Raw genomic sequence first — 10,240 nt, 5'->3', positions numbered from 1 at the left:
GATAAATCTTAGAAAAAAACTAAGGTGGAGAGCAACAGAGAAAAACACTCAGAGATAGCTCTGTCCTCCACAGGCACACCCGCACACAAACACAGGTACACACACACACACACACGTGCACACATACAAGCATGCACACATGCTTACACATGTGCGCACACACGCACATGTAAGCACGCACACACACGTGCACACACGTGCATACATACACATGTGCACACACAAGCACACATGCACATATACACATGTAAGCACACACACATGTACATACATGCACACACTCACGCATACAAGCATGCACACACACATGCACGCACTCACGCATACAAGAATCACACACATGTACATACATGCACACACTCACGCATACAAGCATGCACACGCACGTACATACATGCACACACTCACGCATACAAGCATGCACACACACGTACATACATGCACACACTCACGCATACAAGCATGCACACACACGTACACACATGCACGCACTCACGCATACAAGCATCACACACACGTACACACATGGACACACTCACGCATACAAGCATGCACACACATGTACATACACATAAGTGCACTCGCACACACACGTGTCCACCCACATCCATACAGTGCACACAAATAGGATACTATATTGAACGTTGCACATAGCATTAAACTTTACCATCTTCACTAACTTCACAGTCTTGATTCGTGTGCTTGGAAGACAAGTCTTGAAATCAGGCATACTGTCTCCCATTCTACACTACTTCAAAATGTTTTCACTGTTATGGGTCTTTAAACTTTCATATACATTTTAGTATTCACAGTTGGTTTTTGCTTTTGTTTGTTTGTTTTAGTGAAACTGAATGGCCTTAGGGAAATCTCTTCCTCTCCCACTTCACACATGGTGGGGGAGGGCTTTCTTCATACCTCCCGCCTTCAGTCCAGGGCGCCACCAATCAACTGACTAACTTGATTGGTTACTTCCAGACCTAACCTTGCTCCAGCCACGGGAATTTCAGACCTGAACTTACTCTTCGAATATTAGGTTTGGTTTTGTTGTTGTTTATTTTTTATTTTTCTTCCTGTCATTTGCAACTTATTGGAGCTTAGCCATGAGATACAGAAAAGCAGGTAGGACTGAGCTTGGCACTCACAGATACATCAGAGTATTCTGTTAAACATAAAGTTTCTCATAAAACGCACCCTGCAGACAAAGTTGCTTGAACTGCGAAACAGCAAGGCAGTAACAAACAAAGCAATTACAGTCACATCGCGCACACGGTCAAGAGTGTTGACAAACGCACAAAAGTAACAAAACACATCCCTTCTTGACCATAAAAGGAGCTGCAACAGGGGTAGAACCAGAAGGATACCTGTGTTACCACTCCAGTGAGGGGTTGTTTGATCAGCTTATTTAAAGTGAGATCAGTTTAAATGTGGAGGGCACCTTCTGCTGGCAGCACATAAAAAGGACACAGAAAAATGGAAGTTTCTTGTTCATGCCTACCAGCCGTACTCACTGCAGGTTCACCCGCTCCTGGGGTCTCTACTGATTCATTTGCTAATAATCAGCTCCTCAGGGCTTCCAACAGAGACCAAAGACCAGCAGCTCTCCAGGAGATTGGGAGGGTGAAGATGTTCAGCCTTTACTGAGCAGCTACTGAATTCTGACCTCTCCGGGGTGGACACAGCCATTGTTGGGCTACTCCAACCATATTGTGTGAGCCATTCTAATGAGACCCCTTCTGATCTGTATTCATTCTGTTGTTCTGTTCCTCCGGAGAGCCCTGACTAATACCATGTCCAGCCATAAGAGGACTTCCCTAACCTGAGTTAGTCCCTATTACCTGAAGCCTTTGCCCAACCACCCAGTGTAAGTCATTTTAACAAACGTATGCTCAGATGTCCTCCTCAGGATTTTTATCTGTTATGCCAGTGTGCTCCCCAGAATGACCCCAAACTAATTCCCTCCTGTTGGGGAATATTATTTTAAAGTGTGTGACTTTTGTTTATGCTGTATTTGTGACTCTGTGATGCTGTCTCTTTGCCTGTCTAGAACACCTGATGTTCCTAATAAAGAGTTGAACAGCCAATAGCTGGGCAGAAGCAAGGCTAGGTGGGAAGAACAAATAGAAGGAAGAAGTAGGAAGAGGGCGAGCAAGAGAACAAGGAGAGGAGGACATCAGGGGCCAGCCACCCAGCTACACAGCAAGCCATAGAGAGAGAAGTAAAGAAAGGTATGCAGAAACAGAGAAAGATAAAAGCCAAGAGGCAAAAAGTAGTTGGAATAATTTAAGAAAAGCTGGGAAGAAACAAGTCAAGCTAAGGCTGGGCATTCATAACTAAGAATAAGCCTCTGTGTGTGATTTACTTGGGAGTTGGGTGGTGTCCCCTGCAAATAGAAAAAAACAGTAAAACATACACAACTCCCTCCTCCAACCAAATTGCCTTTTTTAGACTCTGATCTACTGTTATATGCAGCCTGCTCAAGAGGTTGTTTTTTTTTTTTTTTTTTTTTTTTGATTTTTCGAGACAGGGTTTCTCAGTAGCTTTTGGTTCCTGTCCTAGAACTAGCTCTTGTAGACCAGGCTGGCCTCGAACTCACAGAGATCCGCCAAGAGTTTTGTTTTTTAATCAGTCCATCTTCTTTTCTTCCTGGGAGGGGAGCACAGATCCAGCATGGGTTTGGAGCTATTTTGCCAGGTAGTTTGGGAGTAGTTGTATAGTTTCAGATACATTTTATTTTTAATTCTGTATGTTGGCTGGGTTGGGTATGTGTCATGAGTACTGGTGCCTACGTAGGGCAGAGGTATAGGGTCCTTTGGAACTGGACTTGTACATGTTCAGGAGCTGCTTTGCGTGGGTGCTGGGAATCGAACTCTGGTCCTCTTCAATAATATTACTACTTTTATTACTGAGTCATCTCACCAGTCCTTCTGTGGGGGGTAGGAGTTAGAGTGGCAAGACCGAACAGATAGACCAGAAGATAGAGTCAGAGGGGAGGACTTTGCAGCTGCAATCCATCTCTCCGGAACTCCAACTTGCTCTAACTAGCTGTCTCGTTAAATAAGAAAAACCCATATTCTTCGTAGAATTTACTTTTCCCCAATCTTATTTATTATGTGTCACATTGGCTAGAGAGGAAAGCCCTCAATTCTAAATGTATTCCAGTTGACATTCCTCTTATTAATTTTATATCTTAACAAGTCATCTGTCTCTTCAGTCCCCATATTCTTGCTCTTAAGAAATAGGACTGAGTTGATGAATCCACTGTGTCTATATATAAACTCACATGCTAGTTCACTGAAAGTCTAAGGCTCAGCTGTGTGTGTATCCTGCAGAGTTGTGGGGTGGAGTGGCCTCAAGAAGGCAGCTTTGGAATTCAGTAAAAGGATTTTCAAGAAGTCTCTCTCTCTCTGCGTGTGTGTAAAATGCCAGCTGATCCAGACTCTTAACTTACAAAGAGCATGAATCCTGGAGATTGGCAAGACTGGGCCAGGTGTTCCTGCTGCTAAGGTCAGTGCGTCCTTGAGTTCCTGTCCTTACTGGACGTGTTTTGTTTGTGTGTAGGCTTGTTCTTTTTAGCCTCCAGAGCACTGAACTCTCCTCAGGAAGTATCAACTTTGAGCTTTTCTCTTCCTTCCTGGATTCCAGTCAGGTGGGGGAAACTGTCTTCTAGGTCAGCTGTTCTAACGTGTATATCCTAATCATCTTCTAGGTCAGCTGCTCTAACGTGTATATCCTAATCATCTTCTAGGTCAGCTGCTCTAACGTGTATATCCTAATCATCTTCTAGGTCAGCTGCTCTAACGTGTATATCCTAATCATCTTCTAGGTCAGTTGCTCTAACGTGTTTATCCTAATCATCTTCTCTGATGCTGTTGGCTTTGTTCATTTCCGTAGATCTTGGTTGCCTTTTTTGAGGCAGAGGTTGATAGAGAGAGTGGGAATCTCTGTTTTTAAAGGTTTAAGAGATACCATGTAATTACAACCATGAACCCCGTTACACAGTTAACATATTACCAGACATATGAGCAAAGTTAAATACTGACTGGGCAATGAATAATATAAAAATTATTGTTAATTCAATGCCAGTTTGATAATGGTATAGTTGTTTGAAGGACTCAATTTTTAGGCACTATGATTTTGCTCTTATTGAGCTATATTCTTCTATTGTTTCCCATGGTCCCCACGCTCCCAGCTTACTCAGGAGATCTTATCTTTTCCTACTTCCTATGTAGATTAGATCCTTGTATGTCTCTCTTAGGGTCCTCTTTGTGTCTTCATTCTCAAGGGTTGTAAATTGTAGGCTGGTTTTTCTTTATGTCTAAAAGCCACTTATGAGTAAGTACATATTATATTTGTCTTTCTGAGTCTGGGTTACCTCACTCAATATGTTTCTAGATCCATCTATTTGCCTGTAAGATTCAAGATGTCATTATTACCACCCCCCAACCCCGCTGTGTAGTACTCCATTGTGTAAATGTACCACATTTTCTTTTTTTTTTTTTTTGGTTTTTCGAGACAGGGTTTCTCTGTGGCTTTGGAGCCTGTCCTGGAACTAGCTCTTATAGACCAGGCTGGTCTCGAACTCACAGAGATCCGCCTGCCTCTGCCTCCCAAGTACTGGGATTAAAGGCGTGCGCCACCATCGCCCGGCTACCACATTTTCTTTATCCATTCTTTGGTCAAGGGGCATTTAGGTTGTTTCCAAGTACTGGCTATTACAAATAATGCTGCTATGAACATAATTGAACACATGTCCTTGTGGTATGATTGAACATTCTTTGGGTATATACCCAAAAGTGGGTCTTGAGGTAGGTTTTTTTCCTAATTTTCTGAGAAATCGCCATACTGATACCCAAAGTGACTACCAGTTTGCTCTCCCCCCCCCCCCCAAGGGTCATATACTGAAGGCTCTGTCCCCACCAAAAACATTGCTCAGAGAAGGCTTGACCGCAATGTCCTGAGTGGAGGAAACGGCTGGATCATGAGAGCTTTGCTTTCATCAGTGGATTAATCCACTGGCAGATTCTGAATTGACTGTGGGAGGTGGAGGAATTGTGGAAGGTAGGGTCAACTCACTGGGGTGTCTGACGGGCACCTTTCTCTGTTGCTTTCCTCTCAGCCTTTGCTCCATCACATACCACTGTCACCAGCCCTGAGCGATGGACCCCAGTGACCTGAAGCCTCTGCCACTGAGCTAGGACCTTTCCTCCAAGATGTTTTAGTATTTTGTCACAGTAATGACGCCTGACCACACAGGACCAAGCAAGGCTTAGCTGAACCTCACACACAGCCAAGCTGCCTCAGTTTTGAGTCTTACCAACTGTGAAATAGAATTGTTACCTTTTAGTATAGCACTCTACCCCGGGTGCTCCTGTGACTTCTCAAGTTTTCTACACACCAGGCAGGCTTTCTATTGACGTCAGAAAGGTTTCGATGGAGGCAAGGGCATTCTGAATCAGGGCTTTGGCTGTTCTCTTCTTCCCCAGATGGCTACTTGATTGGATGCAGCCATCTCCATTAGGACACTACTGCAAGGGCTTTCCCAGGAAGCCTTTCCTGTTCCCACAGCAACCCCTTCCCCCCACTGTCTACTTCTTCAAAGCATACTGCCATGAAACACACTCCACTACTTTTCTGTCTTCCTACACTGGACTATAAGCTTAACGAAGGTAGAAATTTCTGGTTAAGGCAGTGTCTCAAACACTATCAAGCATGCAGCTACAAAATTAAGTAGACAAAAACCTGCAATTCCTTAGTCCTTATCTTATTGTAACATAGTTTATAACCTGGGCCCTAGTGCCTATTAAATATAAAATTAATTTGGAAGCTTTTAAATAGTAACTACCAGATTATTTCCAAGTTCCTTGTAGGGAAGGCATGGAGGAAATGGTATCCTGTCTGCATTCTACAATTTCTTGTTGTTTGAGATAGGGTCTGATGTAGCCCAGTCTTGCCTCACTCTGAAGCCAAAAAGATGACCCTGAAGGTTTGATCCTCCTGCTTCCACTTCTGGAAGCACTGGTTACATACAGGACTGACCCACCATGCCATTCTGTGAATGTTCGCTATCTTTACCTACAATCCCCAAAGTGTTCTTATCTCCAGTCATTATCTTACTTCCTGCTCATAACTAAAGCACCCCACACTCATTTCAACCTGAACTGAAACACTTCCCAGGGCAACACTGAAGTGGGTAGAGACTCCTGATTAGGTTTCCTTATGAAACCTACTATCTTCTACCATATATGGGCTATGAAGCAGAATTCAGACCCTGCCTACCCTCCAAAAGATGCAAGGTAAATTATTGTATAGTACATCACTGTTTCGTTATACTTGCTTTCTGGAAATCTGTTGACTATCATTTCTACAAAACACTACACTGGGCCTCTGCATGCACTCACCTTGACCCCATCAGATCCCAACACCCTGGAACAATTCCAAGCATTATTCCACTCGTCTGGACTACCTCTTGCCCCATATTGCCTTCCTGTTTAAGGCAGATGCAAGTTTTTACGGTCTTACCTGACTAAATCTACAAAGTTCCTTTCTAGCACTGAATTATTTTGCAAGTGAAAGCTAGGAAGTTTCTATTTGCCCAGTGCCAACAGAGAGAAGCATGCTATTTACTACCCTCTTGTGGAAAGCAGAAATAGGACCCAAAGCCAAGAGAAGTCCCAAGTCTTGCCACACTAGGGTAAGTTCAGGGAAACAGGCAAGCACTTGCCAACCATTCCAATCTACAAAGCAGAATGGAAGACATTTGGTAATGCTCCTTATGCCAAAGCCCCACAGAAGCACCAGAATACTGAAAGACCAGGCAGGTTGTGTAAGACACTTTCTTCTGCCCCATCTTCCATTTTACCAGGATTGAGGGCCCATCAAGTCTACTTCCTAGAAGGACAATCAGAAGTTAGGTGGTCAAGACTCAATTGTGGCACCCAGCTAGACGTCTTAGGCAACCAGCACAGAATCCACTCAGATTAAGAGCATTCTCCAGACAAGGATCGGGTTACTCAATCACACATTTTCTAGACAACCAGTACACTTACAAACCCATTTGTTTTTAAGAGTGCAATGGTTTTTATTTGCCGAAAAAGTCCAATTTTAGTTTTTCTTTAAAGCATACAAAGGCCATCTAATCTTCAGACTCTGAGCCATCTTCATCCTGACTAATCTGGAAATAGCGAAGTTCGTAGGTCTCCTTGTCAGATGCAACCACACGAAGCCAGTCACGGAGATTATTCTTCTTAAGGTATTTTTTTGTAAGATATTTCAGATACCTTGGAGACAAACCATGACTTCATTTAGATATATAATTCCTACTATGGAGGTGCACACTGCCACATATGTCTCCCCAAATCCACTAGTCCTTTATTTCTAAGAGATAAGGACAAGAGCAGTTGCTCAACCCCATGTACTGTTTACATCCCATGAAATCCGCTGTCCCTCTACCTACACTATACCATTTTTCTTTGAAACCAGCAGGGAGAACAGCAATAACAGCCTCCTCACCCTGTCTCTAATGTACAAACACCTTAACGGATTAAAATGTTACATTTTATACATTCCATTAAAATATATAATTTAAAACACAAGAACTAACCTTTTAGAGAACTGTTTCTCAGAAACAACTGTGATTTTATTCTTCAAGCGTTCAATGTGAACAACATTTCCAAGATTTCCAGTTTTCCCATTGACTTTAACCTTCTCCCGGAGAAACTGTTCCTGTTCACAAAGAGAAAAAGTGCACAACTAGGGAAGGGAACCCTAGACGGTCACTAGGGAAGGCACCCTAGGAGCACAGTTCAGGTTAATACCAGGCACGACATTTAAACGCCAAGCATAAAGTCACAGAAAGAGAGACACTTACGAAGTTTCCAGAATCAAAAATTCCATCTTCCACCGGATGAGTGAGGTCCAAATGGAACCTCCAGGTCGACTTCTTAGGCTTCTTGTCTTTCTGCTACAAGCACAATTATGATGGCGTCAATGCAAGGCACTCAGCTTACACAGCACATTTCCAAGAAAAATACAAAGAAATACCACTGAATACCTAAAGGAGGCTGTACTGCATGGAAAGGGAACACTTATTAACCAATAAAAACTTTCCATTTTGCCATTACACGCCTCACCAATGGAAAGCAATGTTAGAACACATAGGGAGATTATTTGCTTTTTTTCAAAGAACTGTTTCGTACTGTAATTAACAACTTCAATTCAAAATACTACCTGCTTCTGTCTAAATTTAAGCCTGCATACACAGAGAAATGCGTTTCCCTATGCTTTGCTCCAATTCGTTCAAACAGATCCACCCAAACGACTCAAATTAGTAAGTCTTCCTCCTGAGGTAGCTTTGCCAACTGTTCCCTGTAATGTTAAATTGGGAGCGTCACCCCAGGCCCTGGCATCCATCCCAGTCCCCTGGCCTGGGAGTTGTGTTTGGTCTGGCCTCCAAATCCCAGCATGCCTCCCCAGGGGAGGGTCAGGAACACCCCACAGGTTTTTAAGTGTGCGCCCCGAGGACATTCCCCACCCTCCACTTATCACAAACCCGGAACTAGCACTTGAACCAATCGTGATGGGCCTCGATTTACTCACGGCCGTGGAACGAACAGGTAATCCCGGTGGGTTTAAGGCACTCAACAACCCAAAACATCTTGTTAAAATTGCTTCCCAAAAAGGTTTAAACCACGCTTCTCGTATCGCTAAGGTCCCGACTTTAACATATGCACCGGCGGACGGGCCACGTAACCGCGGCGACAGGTCACCAGGAGCCAGGGAGAAATCAGGAGGCCCTGAGACCGACCTCGCGAGCCATCGCCTGGGTAAACTACCGGCGGCCCGCCCAGCTCCGCCAGGCCGCATGGCACCCACGAAAGCTTCCGAAGCCCCGCGTTCTACCTCATCGGTAGAGATCCCGGGGCGACGCTACGGTCCACGGTCTTCCTACTGAGGTGCTTCCTCCTGTTCGCTGGACGCAGAAGCTACCTAGTTTATGTTAAAAGGACCGCACGCGCGTACACTCACCGGCGCCATATTGTCCCGCGGCCGTGGGAAGGAACGAGCCGCCGGTGCGCGCACGCTTTTATAGGGACGTGTGACGTCATACGCAGAGCGCGCAAGCCGTCTGCAACTCGGAACCGGATGTGGGCTGGCGTGCTTTTTCAGTCACCTAGGAAACGGAGGCGTGGCGTTGGGCTCCCTCCTGCGCCATCTAGCGGGCAGCGGTCGTTAAACTGGTTCCTCTGCTCTTGGCCACGGGCTTCCCAAATTTACAAGCCAGAGTGAAGTATGTTCAAGGGTGCAGGAGTCGTCTTTCTCAACTCCGGGCAAGGCCGAGTCTCACGCTGGTTTAGGATCCTCTCTATTATATTGCGATTATAATCCTCCCGAGAAAAAGTTCTATGTTTATGTGTTTACGGTCGAGGATGTCTCACTATGGAGCCCTGGCTATCACGGAAGCCATGAAGACTAGATTGGTTTTGAACTCACAGGTACCTTCCAGCCTCTGCTTCATAAATGATGGGATCAAAGATGTGCACCACCACACCTGGTAGACAGATGTATTTCCAACAAATTATAAATTTAACTCGTTGGACTTACTCGATATTGGATTCTGAATAACTGAGTCAGTTAAAAAAAAAGAACATAGGATATTGTAGATTAAGTTTATTGTAAAACTTGTATTATGTGGCCATCTAAAATGACTAAAATATGTTGTTATAAATGACTTGTAATTTATGGCTATTCTGATAGTAAAGTAAAAGAATATTTTGAGGGCCAAAAGGCAAGCTATGCTCATACATATCTGGAGTTTGAATTAGCTCTGCCAAGATAGAATTGTAAATCTGAAAGTGCAGTTAATGCTAGCTTGGACCGCTGCCAGGAAGAAGCACAGATGCTCTCTGGAGAAACACATCTTTGATCTAGTCAAGTAGAATTCCCTGAGCTAAGCTTCCAGAATTATGAGCTGGCAAGTTTTTAAATCACTAGATACATAGGAAAACAAACCACTATGAATAAAGATTAACCACCCATACTTATCAAATCAGATCACAGAGCCTGCCTATATTGAAAATATTCAGAACATAAAATAAGCATTTGCTGTATGATGAAGAGCTAAGCATATATCAAAACATGAGGGGACCAGAGAGTTAAATTTTCTCAGTATTTAAAATGTAAACCACAAAAAACTTCTTGTACTTAAAAATACAAAAGCTGAATTATAAAGAACTTTAAAAAG

General features: G+C 43.8%; 1 protein-coding gene across 1 annotated transcript; it reads right to left on the bottom strand.

The window, feature by feature from the left end:
- Positions 1 to 7,053: 7,053 nt before the first annotated feature.
- Positions 7,054 to 9,093, bottom strand: Rpl22l1 (ribosomal protein L22 like 1). Its single transcript, XM_075950827.1, has 4 exons — positions 9,025 to 9,093; positions 7,868 to 7,960; positions 7,601 to 7,722; positions 7,054 to 7,277 (listed from the first exon to the last, which is right to left on the bottom strand). The coding sequence occupies exons 1-4, from the start codon at positions 9,031 to 9,033 to the stop codon at positions 7,133 to 7,135; spliced, it is 369 nt and encodes a 122-aa protein (XP_075806942.1). The 5' UTR covers positions 9,034 to 9,093; the 3' UTR covers positions 7,054 to 7,132.
- Between the last annotated feature and the right edge of the window lie 1,147 nt (positions 9,094 to 10,240).

The sequence above is a fragment of the Microtus pennsylvanicus genome, chromosome 16, assembly GCF_037038515.1.
Source record: "Microtus pennsylvanicus isolate mMicPen1 chromosome 16, mMicPen1.hap1, whole genome shotgun sequence".
Classification (NCBI taxonomy): domain Eukaryota; kingdom Metazoa; phylum Chordata; class Mammalia; order Rodentia; family Cricetidae; genus Microtus; species Microtus pennsylvanicus.
This window is presented reverse-complemented; position numbering and strand designations above follow the sequence as displayed.

What these genes read in the sequence shown, in the direction of transcription:
- Rpl22l1 (XM_075950827.1), bottom strand. An exon ending in TTTTTGATTCTGGAAACTTC is followed by an intron (nt 7,723 to 7,867) that starts GTAAGTGTCTCT and finishes CTTTGTGAACAG; the next exon opens with GAACAGTTTCTCCGGGAGAA. An exon ending in GAGAAACAGTTCTCTAAAAG is followed by an intron (nt 7,278 to 7,600) that starts GTTAGTTCTTGT and finishes TTTGTCTCCAAG; the next exon opens with GTATCTGAAATATCTTACAA.